The sequence below is a fragment of the Saccostrea echinata genome, unplaced genomic scaffold (genome assembly GCF_033153115.1).
Source record: "Saccostrea echinata isolate AGI-Se365-2 ecotype Australia unplaced genomic scaffold, CSIRO_AGI_Sech_v1 ptg000054l, whole genome shotgun sequence".
NCBI classification, from domain to species: domain Eukaryota; kingdom Metazoa; phylum Mollusca; class Bivalvia; order Ostreida; family Ostreidae; genus Saccostrea; species Saccostrea echinata.
In genome coordinates, this window is record NW_026889803.1 from 1,117,275 (window position 1) to 1,138,441 (window position 21,167).

At 32.4% G+C, this 21,167-nt stretch overlaps 1 protein-coding gene across 1 annotated transcript; it reads right to left on the reverse strand.

Moving 5' to 3' along the window:
- Positions 1–311: 311 nt before the first annotated feature.
- Positions 312–16,274, reverse strand: LOC133172186 (neuronal acetylcholine receptor subunit alpha-7-like). The gene is made up of 6 exons (XM_061307028.1): positions 16,244–16,274; positions 13,983–14,164; positions 12,327–12,371; positions 11,517–11,638; positions 1,940–2,475; positions 312–706 (listed from the first exon to the last, which is right to left on the reverse strand). Exons 1-6 carry the CDS (start codon positions 16,272–16,274, stop codon positions 312–314), a joined length of 1,311 nt encoding a protein of 436 aa, XP_061163012.1.
- Between the last annotated feature and the right edge of the window lie 4,893 nt (positions 16,275–21,167).

Consider the following 21,167-nt stretch of genomic DNA (forward strand, 5'->3'; position numbering starts at 1 on the left):
GATGGTTGCGAGTTTTCCGCATATTGCTTGAAATTTCTGTATATTTTTCTAATCTTCTTTGACATTGTATGTGCTTGACATATTTAGCTTGTACAATGAAGTCTAAATTGTCTTCAACTGATGATAGTAATGCGATTCGCCATCAGAATTTCCAAAGTAGCAAATTTATTACTTGATTAGGAAAATGATAATACAACGGAGTGCTGATTGAACATGATAATTTTATAAACACCCTTTTCTACTTTTTCATTCATTTAGCATATTTTTGACGCCATGGAAGCTAAAATCCAACATACAAATCATCAACAAGATTAGGAAGACGCACGTTCAGAAAAAACAACAGAGATAAACATTACAGTAGCCAAGGCAATTAAAAGTGAGAAAAATATGAAAAATGCTCTGTCCATTATGTTTGCTAGATCCTGCCAAGTGATGTCATCGGTCTCGCTTGACGAGTCGTCTTTCTGCTCGGTGGACTGCGTGGACTGAAAATTTTCAATTAGTTCTACTGAAGAATTTGCCACCTTTCTCCGAGGCCGACAACTTTTTTGTTTCCAACAAATTATTCGAGCAATAATTGAGATAACAATTACCCGGGTGACGTTTGGAATGGGATCTTCATCGGTTCCAAAATTGAAGTTCAGTACGAGAATAGTACAAAGAACTGAGATGGAGGATATAGCCAGGATAAAGACCAAATAGATCGCTGAAAAATGTAAAAGAAAAAGATATCTGCATACTATAAAGACAAACGTTATATATATATATATATATATATATATATATATATATATATATATATATATATATATATATATATATATATATATATATATATATATATATATCCTATGTTTACCCCTTTATCCCGTGGATAGGACTCATTGGATATTTTTTTCATATCCCCCAGTTATGTGCAGTTGTGACGGTTTTTGCTTTAGCGTGATGAAGTAAAATAAAGTGGAGCCCTATATAAAACAGTGTAAAACATTGGTTGTGAAGTATTAAACATGGGATAAAAAGAATCTCCCATGATTTGTAGTTGGATATGACTGAAAATAGAATTGGAATGATTAGCACATAAAAGACCATTCAAATAACGAAAAACAGAATCTTCTTTAATTTAATTGTGATTGCATATGATTGTTATCAAATTTATTGTGTGCATACTAAAAAATACATTCATATCGTATTTTTGCTCAGTCTAGATGTAGGGTGATTAATGTTTATCACTGTTATTCCTTTAAGAGTGGTGCGATGCAATCAATGTATGTACCTTTGAGGGATTGATCCACATATGCATGTTACTGATTTTTAATTAAAACTGGGAAGCAAAGAGTTCATAGAACCATTCGACGCTTTTTTATTTTACCTAGGAAACTAAAGTAGGGTTTATGGAGGCAGAGGGTTATTTAAATTGAACAGCGTGGTATGAAGAGGAAAATAGATTTCGGATACATTATTGGTAATTTTGATTTTCATTTTATCCGAGTTGTTTAATGTTCTAAAATGAGTAAAGATGACTTATTTAGAGCAAAATGAAATGCACAAGGAATGCAGAGACGATACATACATATATGGAAAACTTCCTGTTCGGCAGTGACGTATCCACAAAGAACAGTTAAGATTAAAAGATTAGATGAAGGATCAGAAGGAAGAGCATAGGATCCACCAGCTCAAAGCTGCTGCTATAAATTGTCTTGCGCCTCTCTTGGAGAAATTATCGGCGATGAGCTTATATTACACTTTATTAAGTTTACCAGTGTCGGAATCGGGTGACTTTTCTTAGCTTGTGTTCCTGTACATGTCACCTCGTCAAAGAGTTGGGGATAGAAAACACGCAGGTAGTTGGATAGAATTCATATTGAATCTCTCCTAATAAACTGCATAATTATTAAGAATAATTCTTACTGAACACAATATATAAAATTTTGCTTACACAAGTAACACGGAGTGAAGGAAGTGCTCGGAATACTGTCTGATATCATAGTCAGATACACAGCATACGCCAAGAGGACGGTTAAGGAAAATCCAATCTTCTCTCCAGACTCGGAATGAAGTTTGAAGACCATGGGAATAAGAAAAGCCATGAGTGCCACCGGAAAAAGAGTATTCAGAGTGTGAAACAGGAGCCTTCTCTGCACGGTCACGGTGAATGTAAGGCTCGGGAAGCTAAAGTCGCCTCTTGTCTTGGCAGCTGAGGCCTCAGCTGAGGTGGACATCAAATCCCATTCACCATTGGGACTGTAGAATCCTAGAGAAATGGTAGAAAATTTCATTTTTAGGTCTATCTCAGAAGATGTGTAACCCCAGGAGCTGATTTTGATGAAGCACGTCTGGGAATCTACTGGGTAATAGGTGATGTCCGACTCGCAGCTTACAACATACAGTCCCATAGGACTCCATTCAATGCTTCCTGTGCTCAGTATTCGCATCGGTGTGTTTATATCACTGATGATTTTCACGTCAGAAACACTAGTGTAAAGAAAAATAAAAAAAGACAAGTGGAATTAAAGAAAAATGCATCATTAAAAAAAAAAAAACATTTAGAATAACTATATTTTTTTTATTCAATACACTGTATATAATTCAAAATGTTTATTATTGAAAGTAAAAACAAAGTTGTTTATTTGTCCATTTTACAGAAAAACCCGCACTTAAAAATAGGCTTCATGCTACCCTTAATATATTGGCAAAAAAATAAAATTAATCTCATTTTCATAACGCTTATTACAACATCAATAGACCAGTCCATAATTTAAACTATGATCTCTGCATAAAATATGTTTAAAACTTGGCTTCGGAGTGCAACTTTTTTATGATGTAACTTGTACAAATCTTTTCTCATTTTTAATGATTGAATTAAGAGGTACATCTTTACTAGAAAAAACAAGAGTTATTTTTCTTTGTCTTTCTTGTATATTTCCTTAATTTGGATTTCAAGGTGGACTTTGACCGATCTTGCTTATTATTATTTATCACAATGTAATAGAGTGTAGGTAAGCCTAGCTTTAAATTGAAAGCAGTTTCTCAAAGGACGGAGTTTTGTTTTCAAATTTCCACGAGATTAAGAGTAACTAAATTGAAGCGAAGTGTTTATTACTCTCAAGTCTGACGTAACTGGTAAAATTTAACTAGAAGGAGTGACATAAATACAAATGAGAGACATGCTAGGTAAAAAGAAATGACTAAATGTAGACCAAATGTCGACTCTAGTTATCAAAATTCAATGATATCAATTATACATCATCTAAGAGTTAATAGGCAGCGGCATCGTGGTAGAATGCTTTAAAATTCCATAATGTCTTCACCGAAAAAAAATCCTTTTTCTTTAAGATGAATATGAGGGCAGTTTCCTCATGACGAACCACTGTTAAGGATGAATTAAGTCAGATGGAGAAAGGACAATATTAGGTATGTAGTAGTTACCGTATAAGTTTTTACTGGTTTTCTCTAGATACCCTATAGAGAGGTTAAAAGGTCACGAGAAGACGCAGCCTTCTCGTGACCTTTTAACCTCTCTATAGGGTATCTAGAGAAAACCGATAAAAAACTTATACGGTAAGTCACATGTACCATAGCACTCTCAGATTTCCTAATATGGCAGAGAGATGATGTATAAGTTGAAAATAAATTTCCTAATATGGTTTGTCACCTGACATAATTATAATTTCACGCGCTATACACTGTGCATATATATTACATTTTATTGCACATTTTGTGCACTTGCAATCAAAAAGCGAAAATGGACAAACACAGCGTAATGAGCATGGATCTGGATTTTCTTGAACTTCCGCAAAATTTTGAATGGGACAATTCTATCGATGATCAAGCTCTCTCACAGATAGGCCAGTTGATAGAGGACGAAGTAAACGTGTTTGATGGTACTGGGGATTTATTTCTTACTCAAACGGATTTTAATTTGACCCAGGAGCCGGTTACACCTGAAAATGTTATACAGCAGTTGGACTATTCTGACCATCGATTTGGAAAGTTTAACGATGACGACGATATGGAAAAACCTTCTAAAGTCTACCGAGAATAAATCAAAGATTTTGAATAAAATTTAATTGATTTTGTATGCAATTTAAGACATGCACCGCCTATAGGTTATAAAGGCTCCGCTCATGGGTTATGGTGTAGATATCCTATAGTTAAAACTATAGAAAACATGGCGGCCTATGGTACATTGACCAATATTTGCCCCTAAAATCAAACTTTGACGAAGAATTCTAAAATTATGTTCTAAACAAAGGGATATCTGCAGACTACAAAGCATTAAAATTTTCATCAACCATGACGACCATGACGCCATGTGTCAGATATGACGTCAGGAAAATGACGTAAATTCAAAATTTCCATGATTTTTAGAGAAAAAAGTGTATATTATATCGATATTTTGAGTGAAAGTCACCGAGAGCAGGTCTGCTACAAACCAGTGCTTTGAGATAATGTGTAGATTGATAATATCTATGAATATGTGAACATTGTTATGGATCAGGTTTGCGCTCTATAAATTATATGGTAAAAATTGAACAAGTTTAGTACATTTTTTCCTCTTACTGAAAAATAACTAAAAATCAAAATAGCTTGTGACGTAATAAAAACAAAAATTACCGATAACCCTCTTTCAAACTTTAATATTTTTTTTGCTAATTCAGACTTTTATGCAATATATTCAAATCAGCACGAATCATGAAATTTCGAAATTTGGATTTTTATGGGGGCAAAAATATGCATATACCGCATATACTTTTACTTTACTTTTAACAGAGGTTAATAATATTCAAAATGTTAAGAGGTAAACATGTGCCAAAAGTCTCAGTTTATTCTATCGTGAGCTATGAAACTAAAATAATTTTTAGAAATCAAAGAAAGTCAATGTCATAACAGGTCAAAATACGATGACAGACACGACATCTTTGGAAAACTTTTATGACAGGCAGTATTTCATTTGATTTTAGTCCTTGAGAAAGATTTTTTTTTAAATGCTGATTTATCCATCATGTCATTCTATAAAACAACATTTTTTTTTTCTAGAAACACATTTCAACATTTCAACTCTGTTATCAACATTTAAAATTGTTTAATATTATTTATTTGAAATTTACAGTCAAATGCAGTTTAGAATTATATTAAGAGGGTATTTTTTTGAATAAATGACAAATCACTGAAACAAGCGAAATGCATGCATGCAGAAAAGGAAAAAAAAACTTTTTACACAAAACGTTTACAGTAAAGGTTTACAGTATATAAAAATACGTATTGTATATACTTAAGTTAACTATATTTAACTGTTATAAATATTTGCGAGGGAAAACACTTGGGGGATACAGAGAAGGAATACGGTTGAGTTTTACATTAACAAAGAAAAAGGAACGGAAACGAACATTGATCAATCTCATAAGATCTATAAACAATAAAATCAAGAACAGGACAAAACCACAGACCACGGGAAACACCAGGGCTGGGATCATGTGCCTAGAGTGAGTAAATTTTCTCTGTCATGGATACCGTCGTGAGCGTAGTTGTACATTATTCAGGAAAATGCAGTTATCTGTAATCAAACTAAAGGCTTAATGATTGGTATAAAGCATGTCAGTCAAAATGGGACCCAGGTATAAGTAGTATTTGTATAAAACAAAATCATTATGACAGCAAATGAGTTTGCAAAATGCTGAATTTAAACGAGACTGTTCAAGTCCCTTTATCATCAACGTATTTTTCATTTACCTGCATCGATGTATAAATTAGTCGTACCCAGAACGTGCTATTGCATACCGAATCATTTCGGAGATAAAGATACCATATGCACACCAAAGTACATACAGAAGTATGCCTAGCTACGACACTCTTTTGTCTTTCTGTCTGTCCGATCATTTATCTAAAATAAATTGTTTAAACGCATTTCAACGAAAATTTTAGTTAAGATTTTAGACATAAGTAGTTAAAGATGCAAATAATATGGACGTTAATTCGATTTGCGTTTTGCTTTTGCTATATAAGTCTATAATTTTCTCCAACCTTTGAAACAATTCTCAATCAATGCAAATTTTAGAAAGAGTTTGCCTTAAGCTTTGAAGATTAAATATTCATAAAGAAATAAAGGTTGCTGAATTAAGGTATACTATACAAATATAGCCTCTGGATGTCAATCCCTAGATATAAAGACCTTAGAGAGAGCATATCGAGCAAGCATGAAGTGCTCAGTCGATATGCTTTCTTTAAAGTATACATACATACATACATACATACATATATATATATATATATATATATATATATATATATATATATATATATATATATATATATATATATATATATATATATATATATATATATATATGCACGTTTTCCAAAAATTTAAAAAAGCATATTATTAAGAATATTATTCTTAACAGCTTTTGTTCAATATTGCTAGTCAAAATTTTCCCCCTTTTCGAAAAAAAAAAGTCTGAGATTTAGCATCTTGACCCCTTATAGCCCCATATAAATTATAATGGGTCAAAATTTTATAAAATATGGTTGCAGATTGTTTAGATAAATGTTTTTGCTTCATTTATTTATAACAAAATATTGATCGTTGAAGAATTATAGATTAAAGCCAAAAGCCCCTCTGAGTCCCTAATTTGAGGGGTTTGTCCCTTTCTTATTGATATCAAATGAAAGGTCTTGTAATTTTAAAGATTTTTATTTAACAACATTTCAGAATTTTCTTTTCGTGCAGAAAAAAATAAGAAAAGTGAAAAAGAATAATAGAAGGGTCTTCCGCTGAGGAAGGTAGACCCTAATAATGATAATCATAAATGATACATAAACCCCAGGTAGTAAATAAATGCAACTTGTATTTTGTTAAAATTTGAATTTCCCTTCCCAAGATTTACGAATTGTGCATTTCCTTTTCCCGAAGAGCCTGACGTATTTCGTTATTAAATTTGTATAAGGTTTATTATTATATGGTCTATATAGAGTCCGTAAACAATCTTTACATCCGCAAACGGTTTATAACAATACATATTCACCGAATTTGAGGAAGTATTCACCGTAGGGTCAGCGTGTGTGCATCGGCGATTCTGACGTCATACAGGTAGCCCTTGTCAACGTTGTAAACAGATGGAGCAAGCTGTGGCCTGAAAACATTTTGCAAGCTTATCATCCAAAGATTTTGACGAGAAATGAAGTCTTTCATGACGAAAGAAATACACGGAGGATATAACTTGAAATCTAGACATTTTAAAAACTTTCTGCGACGGAAATTCGTTAATGAAAATGGTGTCGCCATGCAACCACCGGACTTTATCCATAAAGGACTCTCTCTGGTGGCTAATCTTGTTTGATATTTTAGGCGTCGCCTCGGTCAATATTGAAATTTTTTCAGTAAATATCAAATCAGATTAACCACATAAAGAGTCCATAATTATATAATGTTTTATTACCTTTTCTTAAAACCTAGGATACAGAGTTCATAAGAAAACGAGTCTGAAATTTCAAACTTTCACTGTCAAGACATTTAGTTCATCGCGACGCTGCGGTATGTTTTACTGTCTTAGCTTCAGATTCATTGAATGGTAATTATCTTTTGCTTAATTTTTATTTTGTGAAGGACTTATCGATTTTAGGTGGATTTTTTCAGTACTAGATATATGTGTTCATGGCATGTCAATTTCTTGAATATCTCGGCGATTCTTTGAGATTAATGTCTTTCCTATACAAATCCGATTGCATACAGTACATGATTACTATTTCGTTCCTTATAGTCATACAACCAAGTCAAATATTTATGAATTGGAATGCACTTAGATGTCCCTAATTTGTATAAAACTTCTTTGTAAGACTTTTGTTCCTGCATCTCAAATGTGCAAGCCCCGAAGTAATAGGTTAGAACTCCATATATGTAGATTTATTTGACATACGAAAAAAAATATCGGAAGAAGACAGGATGTCTCACATACTTTATGTTCTAAACTGGGTTAACCGGTCTTTATTTGTAGGCTCGAACAATTATTCATGCATAATACTCTGCCCTAGAAGATTATTGTTTTTAAAAAAGAGAGTCAATATCGTAACCAGGACCAGGGTCAACAGCTAAAAATAACCAATGGATACATTGGTATACTTAAAAATAGGACAGGAATATTGTAATTGCTTTGCCGTGTTTCTCTGCTAAATTAAAGCTGCATGATAATTGAGGGGTCATTTATCGCACATCTATAGTAAAATATCTAATTATAAAATTAATTGATTGAACTAAATTGATTTTAAAGCTGATCCAACATTTACAAGGTACTTTTTGTCTTGCAATGGAAACTTCGTTTCCTTTGAATGATCTTCATGTTCCCAACTGGACGTTAATTTAATTTTTATCAGTAGCGTCAGAAGAGTGTGTACCGTAGAGGAATCTCACTGTGAATTCCTATAAAAGTGGAATACATAACGGTAATTTTAAATTTAATAATTACGCGCTTAAAGAAATTCTGTGTTCATAAAGTCATCCCTAATATTGTGTACATATCAATGCATGCATATATCAAATACATGTACTGGTATACACGTATCAATTACATGAATTTTAAAACCTTGTCTTCCTGTTCTGTAATAGTAAATTAGTAAATGATTAAAAATTATAAGAAACCTAATGTTAATAACTATTGCTTTAGGTAAACACAATACGTTTATTATGAATATTTTTTAAGAATAATTTTGTTATATTACAATTTATTTCATAATAAGATGTTCGCCATAGATAATCCTTAAGACGCTAACAGTATGTAAAAGGTGAAGATTATGAACATTGATCAATCTCATAAATCGGGTTAACAAAACTTATCTTTAACAGAGCAAAACCCCGACCCCTGGAAATACTAGAGGTGGGATTATGTGTCCAGGAGGAGTAAATATCTCCCGACGACCGGGCCCTATGAACCCTGTGAAGTCTATGCATTGATCACGTAAACTGAGTAATGCGAAGTTAAAAGTATAAAAACATTGACCTAACAAATAGTATGAAACATATCAGAAAAATACAACACAATGATAGGTTGCATTTAGTATTTAATAACAAGGTAATTATAACGACCTTAGAGTTAGCGAAAAGCTTGCTTTAAGCGGGATCGTTGAAATCACTGCAAAATGAACTTGTTTGTCAGTAAATTCATCATCGTAATATGTTCATGCTTATCGAATAATTAGGAGACAAAAACACCACAAGCAGGTGATGTTGGAATACTGCTACATAGATAAGGGAAGTTGACGATGGAAAAGCTTAAATCATGGCGTTTGTTATAAAGTTTAGTTATTTGTTGGCCATTATCGTCTACAGACATTAAAACATCCAAATATGAAACAGATATGGCTGAGTCTGTAGTGTTTTTTTTATTTTGGGTTCAATGAGATATATCAATTGACATATGACAGAATGGAAGTTAACTTGTTTTAAAATACTAAAACGTCGTCAATATATCTAAATGTTGAGTTGAAAGCTACAGCAAGCGATTTCTTCTTCTCATGATTTTATATGAATAAATTCCGTTTTATAAAAATATAAAAACAGGTCCGCTAATAAAGTAGCACAATTAGTACCCATCAAAATTTCAAAAGATTGTTGGAAGATCTCGTCTTCAAAGACTACACAGATATTGTCAAGGAAGAACTCCGGCATCTTTTAAATATCAACTTCAGAGTACTTGTATGTATAATCAGAATGGTTTTTTAACAAAGTAACTTTAAAGATGACCAATCACAAGATATGAAAATTTACAAGTTCCATTTTATTGAGGAAGCAGTTCTCTATGATCTCAACAAGCCTGCTCTTTTTTGTGAGGAATGGTTGTATAAAGCATAGAAAAGTCATATGTGTTGATGCATTTAATGTTTAATAACTTTTGAGATTGCTTAATTTCAAAAAGTTCTTAGAAGGTTTTTTGAAATTCACATTTGATTTACAGGACTTCTTGAATATGTCAAAGCACAATACCTCTGAAGTTTTTACTGGATTTTGTAATATATCTCTGTTTGTAGGGATTTTTATGAAGTTTTGGAATCCAGTATATGTCCAGTAAATCAAACTCATTTCCATTGACTGGAATGTTCAATGACTTTAAAACTGAAAGGAGATTTTGAGGAATTTCATCCTTTGAAAGGGAACTGTTGGTATAGGTTGGATTACGAGATGTAGAATTAAAACAAAGTACTTGTGGAATTAAAACCAAGAAATGCAGTTGTAATAAGGAACCTTACTAACAAAGACTACAAGTATATTGTTACAAGCTTTGTCAGTTGGAACCAAAGCATATTTTCTATGTAGTTTTTTCCAATTCTTTTATCACATCGCGCCTACTGAAAACGGAAGGATAGGTAGTTTGCATGTTGCCTTTTAATTTCTCAATGTTATTCTTTAATTTATATCTAAAAACGTTTTATTTATTCTGACAAAGTGTCAAGGCCTTCCCCTATATATATATATATATATATATATATATATATATATATATATATATATATATATATATATATATATAATCAATGAAGAAGATGAAGATAACAAACAACAGCCAAACTCATAAATCCAGTAAAGAAATAACTCAAAATTGACCCAAGGAGAGGTTGTACCTGCAAAGAAAATCATTTTCACGACCGCAGAATTTTCAAAATGCTTACTTTAACTAGATAGCCGAAAAACATGTAACATAAAAAAAAAAATATCGTACTCAGAATATATATGCTTCTGAGTCTTTACGGAGAATGTGAAAGTAATATTTTAGAGGAGAGTTTTTATTTCATTTTTAGAGGATGTAACTTTTAACACAGAGTCTATATTTCTATTAAATACTCCTAGTATTACATGTTAAAGTTCTTATAATCATTCATTAGTATATTACCTTTGTTGCATTATAAAATTGTAATATATGCCCTAGTCATTAGACTCTCTTACATCAAACACATCCTGTTCTTAGCCCGTGTTTATTTGAATTTTCTTTACTTTCATTTATCTATCAAAATCGATTTAAACTCAATATTACAATCAATGTTAATACAAGCCAAGGTCTACCTCCATTGAAACTAACAAATTCTTTACCAAGCGTCAGCTTTAGGAAAAAAAGTCCACTACATGGAACCTTGCTATTTCTTCTGAATTGTCACATTGTCTATTTTCACATCAGTATAATGACAATTTTAATACCCCTAGGCCATTTATTTTGCCAAATAACACATTATTTCACTACCATTACTATAATTGTAATAACAATAATCTAGTTGAGATTCTTTTTCTTTTTATTTATGGTGTTGTCCGTTTAGGAATCTATGCACCATCTATGTATAGACTTGGGAATATTGCGAAAAGACGATGTAAAACTAGCAGAATCATTAATTAAGATGTGTTTAGATCTCTATAAATTTTCAATCCTTCATGTACAATTTTCAAAAGTAAAATCAATTGGTGGTCGGGATATACCAAATAATAGATTTTTCAGTTAAAAAAAAACACACTTCAAGATCAAGATAATTTTTCTTACGAATTTTCCACAATAAGAGCTGGCCGCCATACGTAGGACTCTGTGCTGAAGAGAAACTTCACATTACTGTAGTCATTGCCGTCTATTGCGGTGTCCCACTTTAAACGTTCGTCTATCCATCTCTGAATAATAATAATCACACTGTGTAATAAAAAGAGAAGTCATAACACCCTGTTTTTCTCTCACTCAAACAGTCACTTTGGTTAAGATAATGATAGATCTTTTTTTTCCATTATTCGCTTTAAAATATCCAAAATTTTCAAATGCAAAAGAGTTGTGTAACAAAACAGCTGAAAATGCTAAGACACATGAGCACAAAATTATTGTTACAATTTTTTTTTTAATTTGAAATATGTGGAACATGTAGAAAACATTGTCAGGGAATTCTTATGCAGTCTTATACTCGAAGATTCTACAGGTTAAATGTAATTAAAGACAAGTCTTGACAGAAAGACGATTTACATTGGCGCTGAAAATCTTAATCAAAATATCTTTTTATGCCAGCTTGAATGAGTTTTTCTATCGTACATCATAAAGATGCCTTTGTTGAAACCTACGCAGTTTTTATTTTTAAATTTCTCTGTCTCTAGTACAGAAAGATGAAATAATATAAACCTGAAAATTACAATTAGTATGTGATCCAATTCCAGATTTGAAGAGGTATGTTCATTTTATTTTTATATTAAGATACAGATTAATTTTAGGTAAGATTTTCACAATATAACAACTTTACTAAATCCAAAATACAATCAACTGGAACTTTGACACGTTGTGTTAGAAAAAATAACTGAGCATTTTGCAAAATCATACCAGTGTGAGGTAGCCTGTCGATGACATCGTCTGATCTTTAATATTCTGGAAAAAAAACCTTTCCATTAAGAATGATTTTTAAGACCAGCAGAATAAGCGCAATACGAGTAAATTAAGGCTATAGATAGTTTATAGTTCATCATCATTCACTCTTTTGTAATATTGGATTAAAAGTAGGTAGAATTTAGAAATTTAACAGGGGAAATTCGGACTAGAATATTTATAAGTTTATTGCTCAAACTCTGCTTAGTGTATTTAGCTACACTATCCTTCTTTTCATTATATTTCATCACCCAAAGATTTTTTCTACTTGTTATATTATTTATAAGAGAGCTATATTTTTAATAAAGATAATAAATTGACCAAAGTGCAAAAATTTTAGCATGTTAATGGAGATTTATCGAGAAATACTCAGAGAACACTATTATAAAAAGTAGCTCAATTCCCTGCTCATTTGGAAGTGAAAAATGGCACCACAATCATAGGTTTACAATTTACAATAAGTTCTTTTACCTTCTCATGACTGGAATTTTTTGCCATCTGAGTACACACGCTTATTCATAAGGAATAAGTGTAGATTTTTAGATAATACTACTGACAATTCTTAGTTTTTAGTTCAATGTACCTGTGAAATTTTAACAGGCAATCTGAACAAGTCCGATTTATGTTTAAAAAATCACATTCTTGTGAGATCATAATATTTGCACAAAGCATTGGATTTTTTTCCCATTCTGTACCTCTGTTAATATACCGTTTGCAATTGGAAAGTTAACCTTCGATAAAAAAAAAAGAGCTAATTTTTGAAAATTGACACTATTAATCAAGCCCTTTTCGTACCAAAAAAAGGGAATAGGTTCTGTCCTAACTTTAAAAGCTCAACACACAAAGTATCAGTTGAAAAAGAAACCGTAGAGTACTTAAACATTCCTGTTCCCAATATCTGATTGAGAGACTCTAAATCTATTTCCCGTTGCATTCCACAAAATTTAAGATTAATTCTCTTTGAATGAAATATGAAGATAACGCACAGTAATAAAGCTCAAAAGTCCACTAAAACAATACAAATTGGGAGCAGAGCAAACACGGACCTCTAAAAAAAAATCGGAGGTTGGATCAGGTGCCATGGAAGATTAAGATTCCCCAATGGACAGGTCGCACCCGCCGTGTGCTTCTTGTCATGGTCGGGCAAACGGAAGATCACTAGACGATTCAGAAAATAATGGCCTAACAATTCTTATAAAAAAAGTCAGTCAAAATTCGATTTAACGACAGTAAGTATTTGCTGACAAGTTCCTAGTATCAACCATAAAATTTGCAAAATGTTGACTTTAAACTTTAAAAGTTGATATCCTTGTACCATCAACTTATTTATCAATAGCTTGCCTCGTTTCAGAAATAGTTTGCACGTAGAGCATGCTCTTGCGTATCGAATCAACTGAGAGGCACAAACTCCATATGCAGGTGATAATAGTATATTGCTACTCAAATACGGGAAGTTAAAATCAGGTTCTTCATAAAGTTTTTTGTTAGATTACCATTAACGTCTTTTTCCAGTAAAATATACAAATATGAAACAGATGGGTCAGACTCTGTAGTGTCTTTTATTACGAACAAACTGTAAGGTATTTTATTCTTAAAGGTATTTGTAAATCTTACCAAATCATTAATGGTTAATAACGTGAAGGACACATGGACTATTACTCTTTGTGATGGTCGTTGCTGTGTGGAGTAGTTAGTGAAGACTTTAGTTCTGAGCGATGTTTCCCAGTCGGTGCTATATGGAGGTGGACCCCCTCCACCGCCACCTCCAGGAGCCCCAAGGACGAGACTGCTCAAGCCTAGAAAATTGGGTTAAACACAAAGAATCATTGAATTATGTATAGATGAATAATATTAGGTATTCAAAGTTATTTTACTTTCATGCACCTTTTAAAATTGAATTACGATAATACCAGATATTCAGTACGCACAGCGAAAACTGCTGAGGAATTACCAAGAAAATCTTAAAACATACACATTTAATTATTCAGAAGTATTTCACATCTTGTGCTTCCCTTTATAAAGGTCATGTTTTATAAACATGAAACTGGGCTTTATGTGGGGGTTTAACTTTAATTGTTCTAAGTCAAACTTTGTTCCAGATTAGTGAAGTTAAAAATTATGGCTGTTTTGTTGTCGGACGAATGTAAGTGGCATGATAGTTAACAGTTATAGACATGCTTCTAAGTTTTTTTTCTCTCTCTTTTTGTTTTACTTAGCAATCAATTTTGTTTCCATTAATTAAAAAGGTACGCTTCTCTCCATTTATGTTGTTTCTATCGCTATTAAAATCGTATGGTTGTTTTATGGATAACGTTGTCAAATATTTTATATATCAATCTTATATCAATATTCTGACTAGGCTCTAGGACTTTTCGGATTAGCCCTAGGACTTTTTGGGATTAGCTCTACGACTAGGCATTCAGAGTTATCTGTTTTCTTACCCAGCAACGCTTCATACTTTATACTGTTTTCAATTTGAATCTAATGCTACTGTTGATGATGAAAATCAATGTCGAGAAAAAAAAATTAGTAAAATTTTTTGCAGAGGGTAAGTATGCCTTAAATGAATATCGAAGACACTTGCTATAGGAACAAAGGTCAAATTATTTTTCGAAACATTCAATTGAGACGGAATGTGCAAGCCAAATTTATTTTATTTGTTTCACTTTTTATGCCCCCGGATCGAAAGATCCCGGGGGTATATTGTTTTTGTTCTGTCTGTCTGTTTGTCTGTTTATCTGTTTGTCTCTCTGTAACTTTTGAATGGTTGGAGCTATGACTTTCATATTTCACATGTGTATTCCTTGTGACAAGACCTTTCTTTGGGTACCATCATATTTGACCTTTTGACCTTGACCTTGGAGTTTGACCCACTTTTGCAAAATTTTATGAGACTTTATCCTTGGCCATAACTTCTGAACAGTTGGTGCTTGGGGTTTCAAACTTCACATGTGTATTCTTTGTGATAAGGCCTTCCTTTGGATACCACAACTTTGACCTTTTGACCTTGACCTTGGAGTTTGACCTACTTTTGAAAAACTTTAACCTTGGCCATAACTTTTGAATGGTTGATGCTAGGGCTTTCATACTTCATGTATGTAATCCTTGTGACATCACCTTCCTTTGAATACCAACCACTTTGACCTTTGACCTTGACATAGGAGTTTGACCTACTTTTGAAAAACTTTAACCTTGGCCATAATTTTTAAATGGTTGGTGCTAGGGCTTTCATACTTCACATATGTTATCCTTGTGACAAGACCTTCCTTTGGATACCAACCACTTTGACCCTTTGACCTTGACATAGGAGTTTTACCTACTTTCGAAAAACTTTAACATTGGCCATAACTTTTGAATGGTTGATGCTAGGGCTTTCATACTTTACATATGTAATCCTTGTGACAAGACCTTCCTTTGGATACCAACCACTTCGACCCTTTGACCGTGATGTTTTACTTACTTTTAAAAAAACTTTGACCTTCGCCATAACTTTTGAACAGTTGCAGCTAGGGCTTTCAAATTTAATATTTTTTATCTTTTGGCCTGGATTTTGACTTGCATTTGAGAAACTTTAACCTTCGCCATAAGCTGCCATACGGGGGCATCAGTGTTTCACAAACACATCTTGTTTAAGATTATTGATATGACTTCAAGCGAAAGTAAAATAAAGAAATTGATACAGGAATTTTTCCTACGTATTTGTGATGCAGAAAAAAAATAAATGGACGAATTACACATGCTCTGTCGAGAAATTTTGAGGAGTTTCCAAGTTCTGTCAAGGAATTTGTATTCAGCCGGTAGAATGTTTCAAAAGGTCAGTCCTAAAGAGCCATAATTATAAAACTCGTATCTTAATTTCAAAAGTATTTTCTTACCTAGCAATAACACCACAGCATAAATCTTCATTCTTGCCTTCAATTTTCCTAAGGATTTTTAATTATCAGATAATTTATGCGTAATTTAAACTCATAGCTATTTAGTTTAGGACGAATGAGGATCGTGTTTTGCTTCATGTCTTCGTTCTGAATTATCTCAAATGTGTCTTTTTAAAGTTTCTTTTCCATTTTCATAATTTTTATACATAATGTAAAAGGTGAGGAAAACGAAATTGGTCTCATAAATCCATTAAAAATATGAATTGTTTCCAGGGTAAGAACATGGGCCAATGGAAACACCTGAGGTGGGCTCAGGGTCCTAGGAGGTATAACCATCCCCTAATGACTGGTCACTCCCACCTTGTGCCCTATGCATAGATCAGGTAGACGGAGTAATATGTTGTCAGCAATGACCTAACATCGAGACATTTCAGAAAAAATAAGACCTTACGAAAGTTTGAATTCGCAAAAAAGGTCAATATACCGACAGTAGAATTTTCAAAAAGCTGACTTTAAACAGATATGTTGAAATCCCCGTAACATTAACTTATTCGTAAGCAGCTTGCTTCGGTTGAATAAATTGATGGTACTTTGAGCGTGTTCTTGCGTATCGCATCATATGGGAGATATAAACACCAAATGAAGGAATAGAGTTCAATATAAACACTATATGAAGGAATAGAATTCCCTTGGATGTCCCTTTTAAATGGGGCTTCCAAGGATGCATCACTCCTTTTCTTTTTCAATTGGAATGTCAGGGACTCAATACGTTGATTACACTACATAATAACAAATTTCAGAATAATATCTGCAAATTCTATAAACTTGAGGGCAATCTTGATGAATGCAAATCGTCTTTGATACAAATCAGAAAATGCTGTTCAATTATTTATTAAAAAGTGTTGAAACCACCTTGATCTTACCATTTTTTATGATGTATTGTATGTCTTAACATCTTTAAAATATTATACATATCTCTAGTTGAAAAATTCATTATCTAACATCGAAAATGCAAAACGCATTTTGGATGGCCTGAAATATATGGAACGCTTTACATTGCAAAGGTTAGATTCCTCAATAAGATGGTGACCCAAAAAAGCTTTATCACAAATATCACATCCCAACGGTTGTCAATTTAATCGTCGTTTGTTTTAGAATTGAACTTATCTACTTTAATCTTAATTATTTAAAACAACTCGTCTCCTCAAGCCGGATTATTCGTAAAGTATTGATGGAAGTAGATTAATTACACTTTATCTGATTGGATGTCTATCATTGACCGATGACAAGCAACTCTGTTTGACTAGAACTCGAGTAACATAAGGTACGCTATAAATGCAGATCTTTGCATGAATAATTAGAAGTTATTACATTTAAGATAGATACATAAAATGCACGCATTCATATATGTACATGAATAATTCCATCATAACCAATGTAAATGATGGAATTATAAATTTTTTAAAGAACAGTTTAGGGTTAATTCTGAGCTGATGATACAAAATGTGTTTTTAAAAAAAAAAAAAAAAAAAAAAAAAAAAAAAAAAAGAAAGAAAAAAAAATTAGCGGAGATTTAAAAAAAGCAAAGTGGGTTGCTTTTTATTTATTATTTATTTATTTATTTATTTATTTTTATTATTTATTTATTTATTTATTTATTTATTTATTTTTGGCGAAAATTTATCTCAGTATCAGAAAGATTCATACAAGAGTCATTAAGCACATACAATTGCCAAAGTTATGCTTCTTGTGCTACTTATCCAAAACAGTATAGTACCATAATTAGGCAAACCCCAGACTCACTCTTGCGTTCTATGTCTGCATTAAACCTTACAAAAATACTATAGTAAAAATAGTTAACTATAGTTTACTATACTTAACTATAGTGATAACTTTGATACTATGAAAACTATAGTTAACTATAGTGATAACTTTGACATTTTAATTTACTATAGTGATAAAATTAAAAACATTGATTGACTAGAGTGATCACTGTGGCACTATAGTGATAACTATGAAAACTTTGATTTACTATAGTGATCAGTATAAAAACTTTGATTTACTATGGTGAAAACTTTGATTTACTATGGTGATAACTTTGAAAACGTTGATTTACTATAGTGATCACTATGACACTAAAGTGATCACTATGAAAACTTTGAAAACTTCGATTTACTATAGTAAACTTTTGAAAGTTGATTTACTATAGTGATAACTTTGAAACAATTGATTTACTATAGTGACAACCATTAAGCGTCCAACTTATACTTTTCATAAATTTTGACAAAATTCCAAGGTCTTTCATCTTTGACTCATCGTTTGGCAAAATCTTCGACAGAATAATGTTTTTTCGCTAGTTAAAAGATCGGTATTATTTTAATTTTTGCCTTTTTAAAATAAGTGATTTAAAGTCCTCATTGTTGACTTATTCACATGTCCAGCTATGTTTGGAAGCAATAGTGGATGAATATTTTTAAGAAATACAGTATTGATTTTTATTTGAAAAATTGTGTAATATAAGACTGGACCCTTTCCTGATTAAGAATATTGGTTGAAAAATTATTTTTTGAGAATTATTGAAAGGACTATGATTGGCAACACCTTTAATCACAGAATCAAGCCTGTATTCTGGTGGGAGGAATCCAAATGTGAAATTTCTTTTGCCTTTTCATATAGATCATATAAAACTTTCCAAGGAACAGAGTAAAGTATGGTGCGGATGTGATGCAAACCCAACTGTTTATTGACGTAATGAAAAAGTGAAGCAAAAGAGACATCATGTATATTAGGTTTATTGAAAGAATGGTGTCCATGACAACCCTTAGGTCTATGCGGCTTGTTAAAAAGTCCCATCAAATTCACGTTCTACACTTAAAGCAGTTTTTGAGAAGATATTTTAAAAGATTTTTTTCATATATTCCCATTTAAAACATTCATTCCATATTCTTATTCCTGTTTCCCCACCCTTTCCCCGGGGTTATGGTATGAACAAAATTTCAATCTGCTTTACAAGAGAATGCTTGCATATTTACACGATTGATCATGTTTGAAAAGAATGCTTTTTCCTATTTATAACCCAACGTAAAACCTTGATTTTCTAATGTGGCCCATCCTATCCCCCGAGTGGAGAATGATTTGAACAAACAAACTTGCACTATGACAGAAAGCTTTTACATGAATATCAATTTCATTTCTGGCCTAGTGGTTCTCGGGAAAAAAATATTTGTAAATGATTCCACCTTTTTTGGTTAAACTACTTGTTTGTCTACCGTTGGGATGAGTCAGGCCCCTTCATTGAACAAATTGGAACCCCCTTTGCTCAACCATACTTTGTGAGAAGTTTGACTAATATTCTGCTTCTTTAGAACGAGGTGCAATTGGAACAACACAAAGGTAATATGTTTCTATCATGCACATTTCTGGGAGGTTGTTATAAAAATGCAAAAACTTAGTTTGAATTATGGCGTGTCCTTAAAATATGACATGTCCTTTTTCCGAAGAACATTTTACCCTGTAAGAAAATTTTATACAAAGATTTTAAGAACATAAAATAAAAATATCTGTACTGAATAATGAAGCAAGTACACAGGTGAACACCTGGATTCCCTTTGGATATGTGTTATAGACAATCCCATTTTTCTCAAGGTAAAACAATTGCATTTGCTATAAAGAATTTCCTTAGTACTACATGTCATTAAGTAAAACATACGATCCATGATAAATTTATATATGTTCTGATCCAGCCTCATAATCAATTAAAGAAAATGATTCTAAGCACTCGAAAATCATTTTTAAATAGTTTAGGTTTAAGTGTCATGGAAACATGTTTAAATTTACACTTGCAAATTTTAAATCCAGGGGAGGAGCAAGGTGGCAATCATTTTCCCGTATATACTACACTATAGAAAACAATGTGTTGTGCCCTTCCAATAATACAGTTTGAGGACCAACTTTCTTTAAATAATTCAAGAAGTTTTGCTACGTTGTGCCCCCCACCCCACTAAAATTGCTTCTTGTGGGACTGCATCAAATATCACTCCGAACGATATACTTGAAGTATGGATAATTAGCAACATATTGCTGTGGGGTCTGGAGCTAACATTGCTTCTTAAAATTCAGCGTTTCAATAGCAACATTGTATGTTTAAAATATTGGCGAGATGGACGTAATAGATTTATACTTCTAACATTGTTATATTTTGTCTATGATTCTGCAAGCAGCAAAAATTCTCTTCTTCCCAAAAATGACTATAACCTTTAGAACTATAACACTGAATCCTGGTTGAATTTATATTACATTGATTGTGTGAAGTGTGACATTGCGTTTTGATGATTTTGCTACTGATAGTTTTTCTATAGTCAACTTTTCTTATTCATGTAGCAATATTGTAATATCACCTGCATGTTCTGAATACAGTCAATTTTTAAAGCAAGGCAAGCTACTGAGAGATAAGTTGATGCTACAAGGATATCAACAACCCCGTTTAAAATCAGCTTTTCACAAATTCTACGGTCGTTATGATGACCTTGTTTGTAAATACAACCTTTCCTTGGGTCGTGTTTTGTCTGACATGTTTCATACCATTTGTTACATGTAGATCATTGCTTTTATACTAAATTTGACTACGGAGTACTCAATCTACCTGATTAATACATACGTCTCACGGCGGCTGTGATCGGTAGACAGGGAATGTTTACTCCTCCTAGCAACCATCCTACTTTTGGTGTGTTTAGGGTCCATGTTTTGCCCTGTTCACAATTGGCTTTATTCACTGCATTTATGAGATTGATCACTGTTAGTTAATCTTCATCTTTTACATATATCCAACTGCTACATGAACAGAAACAATTATGATCATGCATTTTGATTTTTTCTTGCCAAAAGACAAGGTCTGGTAAATGCACCTAATTTGAGGAATAAATCA

What these genes read in the sequence shown, in the direction of transcription:
- LOC133172186 (XM_061307028.1), bottom strand. Translation starts at nt 16,274, where the DNA reads ATGAAGATTTATGCTGTGGTGTTATTGCTAG. An exon ending in CGACAGGCTACCTCACACTG is followed by an intron (nt 11,639 to 12,326) that starts GTATGATTTTGC and finishes ATTATTATTCAG; the next exon opens with AGATGGATAGACGAACGTTT. An exon ending in CTTCACTCCGTGTTACTTGT is followed by an intron (nt 707 to 1,939) that starts GTAAGCAAAATT and finishes TACATTTTTCAG; the next exon opens with CGATCTATTTGGTCTTTATC.